At 38.6% G+C, this 17,610-nt stretch overlaps 1 protein-coding gene across 1 annotated transcript in view; it reads left to right on the top strand.

The window, feature by feature from the left end:
* The window catches only part of LOC129684671 (adhesion G protein-coupled receptor E4-like), a 77,699-nt gene that overhangs the window by 38,522 nt on the left and 21,567 nt on the right, over positions 1 to 17,610 (top strand). Inside the window, exons 11-13 of the mRNA XM_055617882.1 lie at positions 5,752 to 5,987; positions 8,743 to 8,809; positions 10,419 to 10,510. Coding sequence (XP_055473857.1) covers positions 5,752 to 5,987; positions 8,743 to 8,809; positions 10,419 to 10,510 — 395 coding nt within the window. The remainder of the gene's footprint in view (positions 1 to 5,751; positions 5,988 to 8,742; positions 8,810 to 10,418; positions 10,511 to 17,610) is intronic.

Raw genomic sequence — 17,610 nt, 5'->3', positions numbered from 1 at the left:
ACTTGCTTGGTTAGTGTCACCCCAAGGTACTTTATGTTATTAGTGGCTATTGTGAAGCGTGTTGTTTCCCTAATTTCTTTCTCGGCCCTTTTGTCTTTGGTATACAGGAGGGCTTCTGATTTTTTTGAGTTGATTTTGTATCCTGCCACTTTGCTGAAGGTGTTTATCAGCTGGAGGAGTTCTCTGGTTGAATTTTTGGGGTTGCTCATATATACTATCATATCATCTGCGAATAGTGACACTTTGACCTCCCCTTGATGTCCTTTAGTTGTCTTATTGCTCTGGCTAGGACTTCAAGTACTATGTTGAAGAGGTATGAAGAGAGTGGGCAGCCTTGCCTTGCCCCTGATTTCAGTGGGATTGATTTAAGTTTCTCTCCATTGAGTTTGATGTTGGCTATAAGCTTGCTATATATTGCCTTTACTATGTTTAGATATGTGCCTTGTATTCCTGATCTCTCCAAGACTTTAAACATGAATGGGTGTTGGACTTTGTCAAATGCTTTTTCAGCATTTAAGGAGATGATCATGTGGTTTTTTCTCCTTCAGTTTGTTTATGTGGTGGATTACATTGATGGATTTCCATATGTTGAACCACCCTTGCATGCCTGGGATGAAGCCTATTTGGTCATGGTGGATGATATCTTTGATGTGTTCTTGGATTCGGTTTGCAAGTATTTTATTGAGTATTTTTGCATCAATGTTCATAAGAGAGATAGGTCCGAAGTTCTCTTTTTTTGTTGGGTCTTTGTGTGGTTTAGGTATCAGGGTGACTGTTGCTTCATAGAATGAGTTTGGTAATGTACCTTCTGTTTCTATTTTGTGGAATAGTTTGAGGAGAATTGGTGTGAGCACTTCTTTGAAGGTCTGGTAGAATTCCGCGCTGAAACCATTTGGCCCAGGGCTTTTTTTGGAGGGGAGACTGTGAATGACTGCTTCAATTTCCTTGGGGGATATAGGGCTGTTCAGTCTTTCTACCTGATCTTGACTTAATGTTGGAAGATGGAATCTATCAAGAAAATTGTCCATTTCATTTAGATTTTCAAATTTTGTGGCATATAGGCTTTTGTAGTATGACCTAATGATTGTTTGAATTTCCTCAGTGTCTGTAGTTATGTCACCCTTTTCATCTCTGATTTTGTTGATTTGAATAGATTCTCTCTGCTTTTTAGTTAGTTTGGCTAAGGGTTTGTCTATCTTGTTGATTTTCTCAAAGAACCAGCTTTTTGTTTCATTGATTCTTTGAATAGTTTTATTTGTTTCTAATTGATTGATTTCAGCCCCGAGTTTGATTATTTCCAGCCTTCTGCTCCTCTTGGTTGTATCTGCTTCTTTTTTTTCTAGGGTTTTCAGTTGGGCCATTAAGTTGTTTGTATGTGATGTTACGAATTTCTTCTTGCAGGCACTTAGTGCTATAAATTTTCCCCTGAGCACTGCTTTCAATGTGTCCCATAAATTTGGGTATGTTGTGTCTTCATTTTCATTGAATTCTATGAAGTCTTTAATTTCTTTCTTTATTTCTTCCTTAACACAGCTGTCGTTGAGTAACAAGTTGTTCAGTTTCCATGTGTTTGTTGGCTTTTTGTTATTTCTGTTGTTGTTGAGGTCCAGCTTAAGTCCATGGTGGTCTGATAGAATACAAGGGATTATTTCAATCTTTTTGTATCTGTTGAGGCTTGCTTTATGACCAACTATATGTTCTATTTTGGAGAAGGTTCCATGCGGTGCTGAAAAGAAGGTATATTCTTTTGAGTTTGGATGAAAAGATCTGTAGACGTCTATTAGGTCCATTTGATTTAGGGACTCTGTAAGTGTTTTTATTTCCCTATTTGTTTTCTGTCTAGTTGATCTGTACCTTGGTGAGAGTGGAGTGTTGAAGTCTCCCATTATTAAGGTATTAGGATCAATGTGTGATTTAAGTTTTAATATCATTTCATTTATGAATGTAGGTGTTCTTGTATTTGGGGCATAGATATTCAAAATTGTGATGTCCTCTTGGTGGATTTTTCCTTTGATGAGAATATAGTGACCCTCCTTATCTTTTATAATTAACTTGGGTTGAAAATCTATTTTATTAGATATTAGGATGGCTACTCCCGCTTGTTTTCTGGAACCATTTGCTTGAAAAACATTTTTCCAGCCCTTTACTCTGAGGTAGTGTTTATCTTTGTTGCATAGGTGTGTTTCTTGGATGCAACAGAATGTTGGATCCTGTTTCCACAACCATTCTGTTAGTCTGTGTCTTTTTATTGGGGAGTTGAGTCGGTTGATGTTGATAGATACTAGTGACCAACAATTGTTACTTACTTTTGATATGGAGTTGGTCATGTCACTGAGTATCATTGCTTGTATTCTTTTGGGTTTTTTGTTGTGTAGTTATCTATTTCCTCTGTTTCCTTAGATGTAGTTGTTTTCTTTGGTTTGGAGTTTCCCTTCTAGTAACTTCTGTAGAGCAGGGTTACTATGTAGATATTGTTTAAGTTTGGTTTTGTCATGGAATATTTTGAATTCTCCGTCTATGCTGATTGAAACTTTTGCTGGGTATAGTAGTCTGGGTTGGAATCTGTGGTCCCTTAAGGACTGTATGATTTCTGTCCAGGTCCTTCTGGCTTTCATAAATCTGGTGTGATTCTGATAGGTCTACCTTCATATGTTACTTGGTCTTTTTCCCTTGCTGCTTTTAGAATTTTTTTCTTTGTTCTGTAGGTTCAGTGTTTTGACTATGATGTGACGTGAAGAATTTTTTTTCTGGTCTAGTCTACTTGGTGTTCTGTAGGCCTCTTGTATGTTTATGGACATTTCCTTCTTTAAGTTGGGAAAATTTTCTTCTATAATTTTCTTGAAAATATTTTCCAGACCTTTGAGCCTGATGTCTTCTTTTTCTGCTACTCCTATTATTCTTAGATTTTGTCTTTTCATGGTGTCCTTGATTTCTTGGATGTTTTGTGTTTGGAACTTTTCTGATTTTATTTTTTCTTTGAGAGACGTGTCAATTTCCGCAAGTGTATCTTCGGCTCCTGAGATTCTTTCTTCCATCTCTTGTATTCTGTTGGTGATGCTTACCTTTGTAGTTCTCGATCTTTTCTCTATGTTCTCCAGCTCCTGGTTTTTCTCTATTTGTGTTTCTTTATTGATTCTAATTCTGTTTTCATGTCTTGCACCATTTCCTTCATCTGTTTGAATGTGGACTCTTGCTTTTCAATGACAGCTTCTATTTTTTTGTCCATTTCCTCTCTATGTATCTCTAATTGTGTCTCTACCTCTTTGGCTATAATTGCCTGTATTTCTATGAGAGCTTTGTTTATTTCTTCTTTATTTGCCTTCATTTGTGTGGACATTTCTTTGAGAGCTTTGTTCATTTCTTCTTTGTTTGCCTCAATTTTCGTGGTCATTTCTCTGAGAGCTCTATTTGTTTCCTCTTTGTTCGTCTCGATTTCTTTGGCTATTTCTATGAGGGCTTTGTGCTTTTCATCTTTATGGGCCTCTAATAGCTGGAGAAACATAGTTTTGAGGTCGCTTTCTTGTATATCTAATGAATTGAAGTGTCCATTGTTTTGTGGGGTTGCTGGTGAGGTCATTATGTCCTGATTTTTGTTGGGTGTATTCTTATGTCTGCCTCTAGCCATCTGGTTTTTTATAACCCTCATTGTTTGTCTCTCGAGTTTCTAGTTCAGGCTATGGTCATCTCTTTCTGTTTTCTGGACTGTTTTTTCAGGAAGATGAGAGAGGTTCACTGCTTTGGGAGTGTGCGTTGTGGTTTCAGTTTTGCCTAAGTAAGGAATGTGACGCTGGTATTATTTGCATGCGCTTTTAGCGGGCACAGTGTGCATGCAGGGATTCTCTGATTATTGCAATGGCCTGCAGGCCACTATTATGCAGTTCTGTCTGAGATCCAGGGATTGTTTGCCTGGATTACCCTGGTGGACCCACTAGGCAGAGGCTTCAACGTTGGAGTCACTATTCCAAGAATCACTATGATGCCCACATTAGGGGTGTGGGTGGCAGGGATCTCATCTGGTTGCTTCTGTGGAGAGGCCCTGAGTCTGGGGCAAACTCTCCCTAGAAGGCTCACTCACTCTCTTGCAGGACCAGTTGGAATGCACAGGGGTTCCCCTTGCTCTCTACTCTCTTGATTTGTTCCTGCTGCGGAAAATGCACGGGTAGGCTAACAGTCAGCTCTGTGGCACTGTGGCCGCAGGACTTGGTGTCCACCTTTCCTGTGTGCTGCCTCTCTGTTCTTTTCCTCTGCCAAGAGGGGTTATGTTGACTGGTCCCGGGGTAGCACAGGAAAGATTTAGGTTGAGTGTTCTCAATCCCAGATCTCGGGCCCAGATCTCTCTGCCAGAAGCAGCCTGCTGGTAGAACCTATGTTTGCTGATTCCGAGAGAGTACCAGGTAGGGTTGAGTGTCCTCAGATCCAGAGCTTGGGTTTTTCTGCCAGGGGCCGCTGGGTGAGCTGGAGAGGGGGTGCTGTGTCCTGTGGCAGGCTGCCTCTCTGTCCTTCCCCTCTGACCTTCTCCTCTGCTAGGGCAACTTATGGCGGTGCTCTCTCATGGGAGTGCCAGAAGGGGTTGGGCCTTCTCAGTCCGATCCTGAGCCAGGGTTTCTCTGCCAGGGGTCGGGGGGGCCGCCAGTGTTAGGACTTGGTGCTAGACTTTATTGCACTGGACCCGGGAGAGTCTCAGGACGTGCTGAATGACCACAGTCCCAGATCCCAAGCTGAAGGTTGTTTGCTAGGAGCAGCCGACAGCACTGGAGTCCCGGAACTGTGAGGCTGCTGTGCGCCTCTCTATCCCTCCACTCCACCGCGGCAGGGTTATGGCAGCTTTTGGGGGAGTGCCCGAAAGGATTGCGTTTTCTCAGCCCCGATCTCGGGTTTGTTTGTTTGTTTGTTTGTTTGTTTGGTGGAAGCTGTAGCTCTAGCTGGGGCTGGGGTACAGACATTGTGGTCTGTGGCAGATTCTGCTGGATGCCTCCTGCCTCCTCCGAAGAGGGAGTAGGGTTTTGGGTGCCGGGAAGTGCCTGGGGATCACCTCTTGTGGTGTCTCCTCCCGGAGGAGTCTGCAGTGACCTGATTCTAGATGGACTCAGATCATGGTTAGTCTCTTTCTTCTTGGAAGTCTAGATACCTCTGTTCTGGGTTGATCAGCCCCTTCACTCACCAATTTCCACGTTGCAGGTCCTCTGCCCTTCAGCTAAGCTGCACACTAGCTGCCGCCATCTTGGAAGTCCCCTAATATTGTTTTCTAAGAGCTCATTATCATTTTATCCACACACATATCCAGCAACAAAGATTTTCTGAACATAGTTTTTGCTTTATATCTAAGACACATTTATCTGAGAGAGAAAATAAGGCCAAGATAAAAGGAATCAATGAATGGCTGTTTTTAAGTGTCTAGCATAAACAATTGCAGGTAGATTCCACTGAAGACCTCCAGAAGGCAACACAGAGTATGTGTCTTAGAGTTCTGTTTAAAGTTCGAGGGCAATAGAGTATGGCTCTACAAAACCTTGTGCACTACCAATTTGAGGCATGCTCTGATATTATTTACCTCTTAGCATTTTCTGACTTGATCTAGAGATTCACGCAGAAAGTAAATTTCAATGACCAGAAGGGACTCCCTCAAAGTGTTTTGTCTCCACTCAAATATTACAGAATCTGTGATCCCACAACATTAAGTGAAGAGTATGTCCTGAGACTTGAATCAGGCACAGCTTGTATCTGTTCCACACTCTCTTTTCTCCCTCCTAGGTGCTGTGCTCCATCACTGCAGCAATGTTGCACTACCTCTACTTGGCTTCCTTCATGTGGATGTTTCTGGAAGGGCTACACCTCTTTCTCACTGTGAGCAATCTCAAAGTGGCCAACTACAGCAGCTCAGGCAGATTCAAGAAGAGATTTATGTATCCTGTAGGCTACGGGATCCCTGTCTTTATTGTTGCTGTGTCTGCAATAGCAGGGCACAGGAATTATGGAACACACACCCAGTAAGCATAATGTGTGTGCAAGGAGAAAATGTGTGAATGCAACTTTAAAATCAAAAATTTCACTGGACAACTGTTGTAGTAAATAATTTAAAGGTGTTTGTCTATATTATAATTATTATTTGCCTTTAAGATTATCATGGCAGTTATTACTTAACCTGCTACTCCAAAGATACAGAGACTTGTTAGATTTATAACTGCCTTGTTTACCTTGAGCTGGTCAAATATTTCACTTACACTGTCTCAATAACCTCACCACCCATCTCCATCTCCTAGCCTCCATGCAATGCCTTAATCATCCTCATCTAGTCTACCTTTCATCTATAATCCCATGATAGTTGCTTGTATTCCTCATCTGATTGGAGCCCTTTCTCCCAGCCCACTTTTTTTTTCCACACTAACCCATCCTAACATCCTCCTTTCTCCTTTCTTCCCATCTGTAAGTTCTGTGATTCTCCTCCAAAGCCCAGGCACCCTAGCTGTGCCTAACCCACTCTGCCCTTCCCAGGTATAGGCTGTTTAATCAACCAGTCAGGTATGTCTTAGGAGGTTTACATAAACAAGGATTGGTGTATCCATTGGGCAGTAACCAAATTTTCAGGGTCAGTAATTAACCAGCCTGTCTGCATATTTCTGCCTTTTGTGAATCCCAAGAGTGTTGGTTCTCAGTGTCTTGTTTTATTCTTGGTGTCTGAGGTAATATTTATTCTAGCTATAAGATGCAAAGTTGTCCATTCGTAGATGCCATTTGCTGCCCTTAATTATATTTTTTTGGGCAAAATAGACACCATTTTATTTACTGATTCTTGTGTTGTTTGTGTTTTTGTTTGTTGTTTGAGACAAGATCTCATGCATCCCAGGTTGTACTCAAGGAAACACCTCAGTTTCCCAGCCTCCTGGACCTCCATCCTGGGTACTGAAAATAATAGGCCTTCAGACCCACAATCATTTGTGTACTGGTGAGGGTAGAAGCCAGGTCTTTCTCCATGCAAGATGAGAACCCTCATAGCTGGTCCATATCTTCTGGCCCATATTACCCAATTATTAAAACCACAGTCTAACAGACACCCTTAGTAACTTTGATGATGATGATGATGATGATGATGATTATTATTATTATTACATTGAGAATTTTGGTAAAATGAGAACGCCTTTCACAGATAAGTCTACGGTATTTAAAAAGAAAACCCTTGAACACAACTTTAGAAAAATAAGAAATGATTAAGTTTATTCCACTGTATCACACTAAAATCTCATAGACTATTCTCTCTAGGAACCTCAAACAGAAGGTAGATGTTAAAAATAATTCCCTGAATAACAATAAAAAAGTGAAGAAAAATATCAACTACCAAAGGCTGATCTCCTGCATGAGTGGTTTTCAGTATAACTCCATGCGGATAGAAATTATTTATTTCATTGACAGACATATGGAGATGATTGTACTTCATTCATTTTCCATAGGTGAGAGCTCAAAGGAGAACAAGCCAAAACACCCAAGGCCATATTATGAAGAATTAAACATCGCTATCTTATTAAGAAATTTTTCCAAATCTCTTCTTTTGACAGTTAGTTGAAGACGTTAACATTTTGGTAGTGTTGAGTTTTGTCATACCTATGATAAAATGTCATGCATATTAACAGTCTTGAATTCAGAAATATGCCCAGTGTTCAGCTTGAACACTACACTCATCCAGAATAGTGTTGGAGAATGAATTATAGACAAGATTGAGAGCATGCAAACTGTTTTAATAAAGGAACAAATTCTAAATAGCTTAGTTTGCAGGCCACATAGTCTTTGTGCCAATCACTTTATATCATACTCCTACGGTGATAATAGTCACTGATGATATGTAAAGGAATGATTGATGCTGAGTCCCAGCAAAACCTTATAGACAGAATATAAGCACTTGACAGGTGCATTTGCTACATGGTTGTAGTTTTCAATCCAAGAAGACAATGTACAAGTGGATATTTTCTGTATCCTAAACATTGGCTGTGGCACATTAAGAGTTATCAGATTCATAGTGATATGCCAATTCCCAGTTTAAAGTAAGTTCTACTGGATTTATTGACATTTTCTGTGACAAAAAAAAATGTAACACTCTTCAATAAATAGGGTATTTGTACATGAAATATATTTAAGTTTGGTTGCTTGGTTTTGTTAACAATTGATTTGAGTGCCTCATTATAGCTACCTGTGTCATTATAACAGCTACATCTATCGAATCTTGACTTTGGCTCCCAAATGTGCATGTGTATCACACCATTTAAAATGCATCACTTACAGTTTGTACATGAGAAAATTCATGCATGACCAATGCAAAAAGTTTATTACAAATGGAGAAGTGTCCATATTTACAGATAGAGTCAATATTTCTAAGATAAACATTTTACCAAAAAATTGTTCTAAATATGTGAAACATTCAAAAAATCCAAGGAAGTTATGCTGTGGATTTTAGAGAAATTATTAATAGTTTATTTGAAGACCCAGAATTAACTCAAAACTTTGAAGAAATGACAGCTACTGTGTTTCAAATGTCTCATTGCTTCTACAATCATTTAACCTTTCCCAAGCTTTGATCACTTCCTACTTTAGACTTAGGAAAGCTGATCCTCACTGCACCCAACAAGAAATTATCTGAAATTCAGCTTGGAAATATTTGTTCTGCACAGTGGTAAATCATATTCCAGGTGCCTGTGTTCAATCTTCTTCCACTTATAGAAAGAGAGACAGATAATTATTATCATTTGTTCACAGCTGCTGGCTCAGCCTTCATAATGGATTCATCTGGAGCTTCTTGGGGCCAGTGGCAGTCATTATCTTGGTAGGTGACTGTTACTTGTGGGTGTGCATACACTAAGTTGGCTAAGAACAGAATGTGCATTTTATCTGTTCGTGTAGAACTGAAATAAAGATGTGGAGTCAGAGCTCAGTCCGAAAGGCTCTTGTTCCTGAATATAATGTCATATTAAACTGACCCTCATATGGTCATCTCTTATTGGGTGGTTTTTTATTTATTTTTGAGAATTTTACTTAAGTATACAAGGAACTATGGTCCTATTTATTCTCTCCAACTCTCTTCTCAAATTTACATTCTTTTCTGTCTTGAACATAATCAACTGACTCAAACAAGTACAGCCCATATGTGTATGGATGTAGGGGGACAACCATGAAAGCAAGGGCAGCCTACCAGTGGCCACATGCAAAAAGACATATTGAATCTTTTCCCTCTAGTGGACATAAGTTGGGGAGAAACCTAAAGAGTCACTTCCATACCGGTGCTGGATTTTTGACTGGCTTGATTTTGTGTGAGTCTTGTGTGGATAGTCACAATGGGTCTGACTTAATGAGCATGATAAACATGACACACACAGAAGACACTATTACTCAAAACCTCTTCCCACCCATCAGCTCTTACCCTATTTATGGTTCCTCCCCTGCAATTTCAAAAATATAACATAGCAGTTCATCATGGATTGTGTTAAAAGTTCTAGATTAATTAATTGCTTTTACTTTCAAAAACATTGAGTGAGCATTCTGTACAAGATGTGTTCTTATTTTCTAGAAAGTTCTTAATACCCCTTGCCTAGGTGAAGATGAATAGTGACCTTCTTTCAAAATGTCCTATTTTGGATAAAAATTGCAGGAAACTAATGGAGAAATGGGGCAGTTGAAAATATATTGTGGACTGCCTACAACAATTCATAGAATGTCCCTGGAAATATTTTTATCCCTAATTTTATTTTTAATTTATTTAATTTTTACTTTTATTATTATTATTATTTTTATTTTATTTTATTTTATTTTATTTTATTATTATTGATTCACTTGATATACTGGCTGTGGCCCCCTCCCTCTTCTCCTCCCAATCCTACCTTTCCTCCTCTTCTCCCTCTATGTCCTTCTCTTAGTCTACTCTTAGGGAAGGACCTCCTCCACTTCTATCTAACCGTAGCCTGTCAGGTCTCATCAAGACTGGCTGCATTGTCTTCCTCTGTGGCCTGGCAAAGCTGCACACACACCCCCAGAGCGGGTGATCAGAGAGCCTGCCACTGAAATCAAATCAGAGACGGTCCCTGATCCCCTTACTAGGAATCCCACTTGGAGACTGAGTTTATGGGCTACATCTGAGCAGGAGTTTTAGGTCCTCTCCAAGCATGGTCCTTGGTTGGGGTATCAGTCTCTCCAGGGCCCCCAGGGTCCAAATGTTTTGTGGTGCTGTTTGTCTCCTTTTGGAGCTCCTGTCCCCTCCAGGTCTTTCTGTGTCCCCCTTCTTTCATAAAATTCCATGCATTCTTCCAAAAGTTTGGTCCCTGGAAATAAATGGACCCTGAATTGTTTGAAGAATAGTTCTCAGATCAAATACAGGTTGTATTATATGAAAAATGGAACCTAAATAAAACTCCAATTCTCTTTTTGTGTCATTATAACAGATAAACCTGGTGTTCTACTGTCAAATCATATGGATTTTGAGAAGCAAACTTTCTTCCCTCAATAAGGAAGTTTCTACTCTTCAGGACACAAAGTAAGAATGTACCAGAATCAGCTGTTCATTTGCTTATTGGTGTTTGATTTCTTCAGTCCATTATATATTTTAGAGTTTAGTTCTTTATAGGATGTAGAATTGGTGAAACTGCTTTCCCAATCTGTAGACTGTGGTTTCATTCTATTGAAAGTGTCCTTTGTATACAGAAGTTTTTTTCAGTTTTAAGGGGTCCCATTTATTTTTTAATTTATTTATTATTTATTACAATTTAGTCACTTTATCCTGGCTGTAGCTTCTCCTTTGTCTACTCCCAGTCCACACTCCATCCCTTTTCTTTACCTATGCCCCTACTCTGGTCCACTGATAAAGGGGGGCCTCCTCCACTTCTGTCTGCCCTAGTCTATTAGGTTTCACCACTGGCTGCATTGTCTTCCAATGTGACCTGGCAAAGGTGCACCCCACAGGGGTAGAAGATCAAAGAACCTACCACTGAGTTCATGCCAGAGACAGTCCCTGACCCTTTACTAGAGAACCCACTTGGAGACTGAGCTGCCTATGGGCTACATCTGAGCAGGTCTAAGCCCCACCCCCATATGGTTCTTGGTTGGAGTATCAGCCTCTGCAGGGAACCCTGGGCCCAGAATATTTGGATATGTTGGTCTCCTCGTGGAGCTCCTGTCCCCTCCAGGTCTTTCTATATCCCCTTTCTTCCATAAGTTATCCTGCACTCTACCCAGTGTTGGCTATGAGTGTCAGCATCTGCTTTGAAATACTGATGGGTAGAGTCTTTCTTTCAAAGGTCCTCTGTGGTAAGCTCCAGTCCTGTTTAATGTCTTTGCCTGCTTTAAAAGGTCTATCCCATTTGCCCTTCTAAAGGAGAATTGAGCATCTTCCCTAGGGTAATCCTTCTTGTTTAGCTTCTTTAGAAATACAGAATTTAGTATGTTTATCCTATATTATATGTCTAATATCCACTTATAAGTGAGTATATACCATGTTTGTCTTTTTGTCTTTCTGCTTCTGGCATACTTCACTCAGGATGATCTTTTCTAGATCCCACCATTTTCCTGAAAATGTCATGATTTCTTTGTTTTTAATTGCTGAGTAGTATTCCATTGTTTAAATGTACCACAATTTCTGTATCCAATTCTCAGTTAAGGGACATCTAGGTTGTTTCCAGATCTTTATTATGAATAAAGCTGCTACAAACATGGTTGAGCAAATGTCCTTGTTTTATAGTTGAGCTTCTTTCAGATATATGCCTAGGAGTGGTATAGCTGTATCTTAAAGTAGCACTATTCCTAATTTTCTGAGAAAGTACCAGATTGGTTTCCAAAGTGGTTGTATAAGTTTACATTCCCACCAGCAGTGGAGGAGGGTTCCCCTTTCTCCACAACCTCTCCAGCAGGTGTTGTCACTTGAGTTTTTGATCTTAGCCATTCTGATAGGTGTAAGGTGAAATCTCAGGATTGTTTTGATTTTCATTTCCCTGATGACTAAAGATGTTGAGCATTTCTTTAAGTGTTTCTCTGCCATTTGATATTCCTCTATTGAGAATTCCCTGTTTAGCTCTGTACCCAATTTTTTAATTGGATTACTTGATTTGTTGCTTTTTAAAATTTTTTTTATTTTTATTAATTACACTTTATTCACTTTGTATCTGCCCATAAGCCCTTCTCTCCCCCTTCTTCACGCATGCTCCTCCCCAAGTCCACTGATAGGGGAGGTCCTCTTCTCCTTCCTTCTGATCTTAGTCTATCAGATCACCTCAGGAGTGGCTGCATTGTCATCTTCTGTGGCTTGGTAAGGCTGCTTCCCCCTGAGGGGGAGGTGATCAACGAGCAGGCCAATCAGATTATGTCAGAGGCAGTCCTCTTCCCATTACTATGTAACCCACTTGGACACTGAATTGTCATGTGCTACATCTGTGCAGGGGCTCTAGGATATCTCCATGAATAGTTCTTGGTTGGAGTATGAGTATCTGGAAAGTTCCCTGTGTTCAAATTTTCTGGTTCTGTTGCTCTCCTTGTGGGGTTCCCGTCCTCTCCAGCTCTTACTATTTCCCACTTCTTACATAAAATTCCATTCACTCTGCCCAGCAGTTGGCCATAAGTCTCAGTGTCTGCTTTGACAGTCTGCAGGACAGAGGCTTTCGGAGGCCCTCTGTGGCAGGTTCCTAGGTTGTTTCCTGTTTCCTTCTTCTTCTGATGTCCATCCTCTTTGCCTTTCAGGATGGAGATTGAGCATTTTAGTCAAGGTCCTCTCTTGATTAGTTTCTTTAGATGTACAGATTTTAGTAAGTTTATCCTATGTTATATGTCTATATGAGTGAGTATATACCGTGTGTGTTTTTCTGCTTCTGGGACAGCTCACTCAGGATGATCCTTTCTAGGTCCCACCATTTATCTGCAAATTTCATGATTTCCTTATTTTTCATTGCTGAGTAATACTCCATTGTGTAGATTTGTTGCTTTTTAGCTTTTTTAGTTCTTTATATATTCTGGATATTAGCCCTCTGTCAGATATAGGGTTGGTGAAGATCCTTTCCCATTCTGTAGGCTGTTGTTTTGTTGTGGTGACAGTGTCCTTTGCTTTATAGAAGCTTTTTAGTTTCATGAGTTCCCATTTATTGATTCTTGATCTTAGAGTCTGTGTTGTTTGTGGTCTGTTCAGTAACTTGTCTCCTGTGTCAATACGTTCCAGGCTCTTCCCCACTTTTTCTTCTAATAGATTTAGTGTGTCTGGTTTTATGTTGAGGTCTTTGATCCACTTTGACTTTAGTTTTGTGCAGGGTGATAAATATGGATCTATTTGCATTTTTCAACATGTAGCCATCCAGGTAGACCAGCCCCGTTTGTTGAAGATGCCATATTTTTTCCATTGTATGGTTTTGGCTTCTTTATCAACAATTGTTTCCATAGGTGTGTGGGTTTATTTGTGGGTTTTCTAAGGGGATACAAATCAGAAAGGAATAAGTCAAAGTATGACTATTCGCAGATGATATGATAGTATACATGGGTGATCCCAAAAATTCTACCAGAGAACTTCTTCAGCTGGTAAACACCTTCAGAAAAGTGGCCGGATACAAAATTAACTAAAAAAAACCTGAAGCCCTTCTGTATATAAAAGACAAAAGTGCTGAGAAAGAAATTAGGAAAACAACCCCCTTCACAATAGCCGCAAATAACATAAAGCACCTTGGTATGACTCTAACTAAGCAAGTGAAAGACCTGTATGACAAGAACTTCATGTCTCTGAAGAAAGAAATTGAAAAAGCTGAAAAGATCTCCCATGTTCATGGATCAGTAGAATTAACATAGTGAAAATCACCATCTACCAAAAACAATCTACAGATTCAGTGCAACTCCCATCAAAATACCAACACAATCCTTTACAGAACTAGAAGTAACAATTCTCAATTTCATATGGAAAAATGAACAAACAAACAAATAGAACAGCTATAACAATCCTGTACAATAAAAGATCTTCTGGAGGGATCTCCATCCCTGATCTCAGGCTGTACTATATAACAACAGTAATAAAAATGGCATGGTACTGGCGTAGCAACAATGGTAGATCAATGACATCCAATTTAGTAATTGTGGATCTTAGAAACTGTCCTGTGGTGTTCTCTTCAGGAATTTGTCTCCTAAGCCAATGAGTTCCCCTCTTTCTCTTCTAATATATCTGGTGTTATTTTGAGATCTTTGATTCACTTGGATTTGAGGTTTTTGCAGGGTGATAAATATGGATCTGTTTGCATTTTACTACATGTAGACATCTATTTAGACCAACACCATTTGTTGAAGATCCTGTCTATTTTCCATTGTATGGTTTTAGATCCTTTATCAAAAATCAAGTGACCGTTAAGTATGTGGGTTTTTTTTCCTGGGTTTTCAATTTGATTCCAGTTATCAATCAATATAATTCTATGCCAGTATTATGCAGCTTGGATAACTATTGTTCATTAGTATAGCTTGAAGTCAAGGCTAGAGATACTTCCAGAAGTTCAAGTATCAAATAGGATTGTTTTAGCTATTCTGATTTTTTTTTTTCCATATGAAGCTTAGAATTGTTTTTTTCAAGGTCTTTAAAGAACTTTGTATTTTGGTGGGGTTGCATTGAATCTGTAGACTGCTTTTGGTAAGATGGCTATTTTTACTGTGTTAATACTACCATTCCATAGATACAGAACATCTTTCCATCTTCTGATATCTTCTTCAATTTCTTTCTTCAGAGACATGAAGTTCTTGTCATACAGGTGTTTCACTTGCTTGGTTACAGTTACCTCAAGATACTTTATATTATTTGTGGTTATTGTGAAGGGTGTAGTTTCCCTTATTTCTGTCTCAACCTCTTTGTAGTTTCTGTACAGGAGGGCTAATGATTTTTTAAATTAATCTTGTCTTCAGTCACTTGCTAAAGATGTTTATCAGCTGTAAGAGTTCTCTGGTGGAATTTTTTGGGTTGCTAATATATACTATCATATCATAGGCAAATAGTGATACTTTTACTTCTTCCTTCCAGATTTGTATGTACTTGATCTGTTTTTGTTGTCTTATTGCTTTAGCTAGAACTTCAAATAATATATTAAAGAGATGTGGAGAGAGTGAGCAACCTTGTTTTGTTCTTGATTTTAATGGAATTGCTTTGAGCTTCTTTCCACTTAATTTGATGTTGGCAATCTTTTTGCTGTGTATAGCCTTTATTATGCTTAGATATGAGCCTTTTATTCTTAATCCCTCCAAGATTTTCATCATGAAGGGGTCTTGCATTTTGTCAAAGTCTTTGTCTGCACCTAATGAGATGTGATTTTTTTTCTTTGAGTTTGTTTTTATGGTGGATTATGTTGATAGATTTTTGTATGTTGAACCATTCCTGCATCCCTGGGATGAAGACAACTTGATTATGGTGGATGTATTTGACGTGTTCTTGGATTCAGTTTGTGAGTATTTAATTGAATATTTTTGCATTGATGTTCATGAATGAAACTGGTATAAATTCTCTTTGTTGAGTCTTTGTGTGGTTTAGGTATCAGATGACTCTGATTTATAGAATAAATTTGGCAATGTTCCTTCAGTTTCTATTTTGTGGAATATTTTGAGGAGTATTGGTTTTGGTTCTTCTTTGTATATCTGGCAGAATTCTAGGCTAAAACCACCTGGCCCTGGGCTTATTTTTTGGTTGGGAGATTTTTGATGACTGTTTCTATTTTCTTAGGGGTTATAGCACTGTTTAAACTTTTTATCTGATCCTGATTTAGTTTTGGAAGGTGAAACCTATCCAGAAAATCATTTATTTCCTTTAGATTTTCCAATTTTATAGAGTACAAGCTTTTGAAGTAAGACTTAATGATTTTTTGGATTTCCTCAGTGTTTTTATGACCCCCTTTCCTTTCTGATTTTGTTAATTTAGATAATCTTCCTCTGCCTTTTAGTTAGTTTTGCTAAGGGTTTGTCTATCTTATTGATTTTCTCAAAGAAACAATTCTTAGTCTCATTGATTGTTTGTATTGTTCTCTTTGTTTCTAATTTATTGTTTTCAGCCCTAAGTTGATTATTTCCTGCTGTCTACTCCTCTTTGGTCTGTCTACTTCCTTTTGTTCTAGAGCTTTCAAGTGTGCTGTTAAGTTACTAGTAGGGGATCTCTCCAATTTCTTTATGAAGGTGCTATGAAATTTCCTTTTACCACTGCTTTTATTGTGTCCAATAAGTTTAGGTATGTTGTACCTTCATTTTCATTGAATTGTAGAAAGTCTTTAATTTCTTTCTTTATTTCTTCCCTGACACAGTTGAGTAGGGAAATGTTCAGTTTCTATGAGTTTGTTGGTCTTCTGTTATTTTTGAGTTCCATCTTTAATCCATGGTCTGATAAGATACAGGAAGTTATTTCAATCTTCTTATATAGGCTTGGATTTATTTGTGACCGAATATATGATCAGTTTTAGAGAAGGTTCCATGAGGTGCAGAGAAGAATGTATATTCTCTTGTGTTTGTGTGAAATGTCCTGTAGATATGTTAGTTCCATTTGATTCAGTTTCTTTATTTTCCCATTTAGATTCTGTCTTGATGATGGTCCATTGGAGAGAGTGAGGTGTTGAAGTCTGCCACTATTAATGTGTGGGGTTTGATGTGTGATTTAAGCTTTAGCAATGTTTCTTTTAGATTAAGATTGCCCTTGCATTTGGGTTGAAAGTCTATTTTATTAGATACTAGATTAACTACTCCAGCTTGCTTTTTGGGTCTGTTTGCTTAGCCAAACCTTTCCCCATTCCTTTACTGTGAGATAATATCTGCATTTATTGTTGAGGTGTGTTTCTTGAATGCAACAGAAAGATGGCTACTATCTTCATATCCATTCCATTAACTTCTGTCTTTTTATTGAGGATTTGATGCCACTGATGTTGAGAGATATTAATGACCAGTTGTTGATATTTCCTGTTACTTTGATGTTGTTGGTGATTGTGTGTGTGTGTGTGTGTGTGTGTGTGTGTGTGTGTTATTCCCTAACTTTGGCTTTGCTGATTTAGGGTTATTTATTTCCTTTGTTTTCCTAGGTGGAGTTAGCCTCTTTGGATTGTAGTTTTCCTTTTAGTATCTTCGGTAGAGATGGATTTGTGGATAGTTACTATTTCCTTTTGTTTTTGTCATGGAATATCTTGTTTTCTCCCTCAATGGTGATTAAAAGTTTTGCTGGGCTGACATTTGTGGTCTCTTAGTGTCTGTAAGATATGCATCCAGGCCCTTCTGGCTTTTACAGTTTCTGATGATAAGTCATGTATGATTCTGACAGGTTTGTCTTTATACATGATGGCCTTTTTCCTTTGCAGCTTTTAATAATCTCTTTTTGTTCTGAACATTTAATGTTTTGATAATTATGGACCAGGGTGATTTTCTTTTCTGGTCTAATGTATTTGGTTTTCTATAAGCTTTTTGTACATTTATAGGCATCTCTTTCTTTAAGTTGGGGAATTTTTCTTCTATGACTTTGTTGAAAATATTTTCTTAACCTGGGAGCTAGGAATCCTCTCATTCTTCTTTTCCTATTATTTTTAGGTGTGGTCTTTTCATAGTGTCCCAGATTTCTTAGATATTCTGTGTCAGGATCTTTTGAGATTTAAAATTTTCTTTGACTGATAC

Source organism: Psammomys obesus, unplaced genomic scaffold (assembly GCF_907164565.1).
Source record: "Psammomys obesus unplaced genomic scaffold, mPsaObe1.curated_primary_1811, whole genome shotgun sequence".
Classification (NCBI taxonomy): domain Eukaryota; kingdom Metazoa; phylum Chordata; class Mammalia; order Rodentia; family Muridae; genus Psammomys; species Psammomys obesus.
Note: the sequence above shows the minus strand (reverse complement) of the source record. Positions and strands in the feature narration are given on the sequence as shown.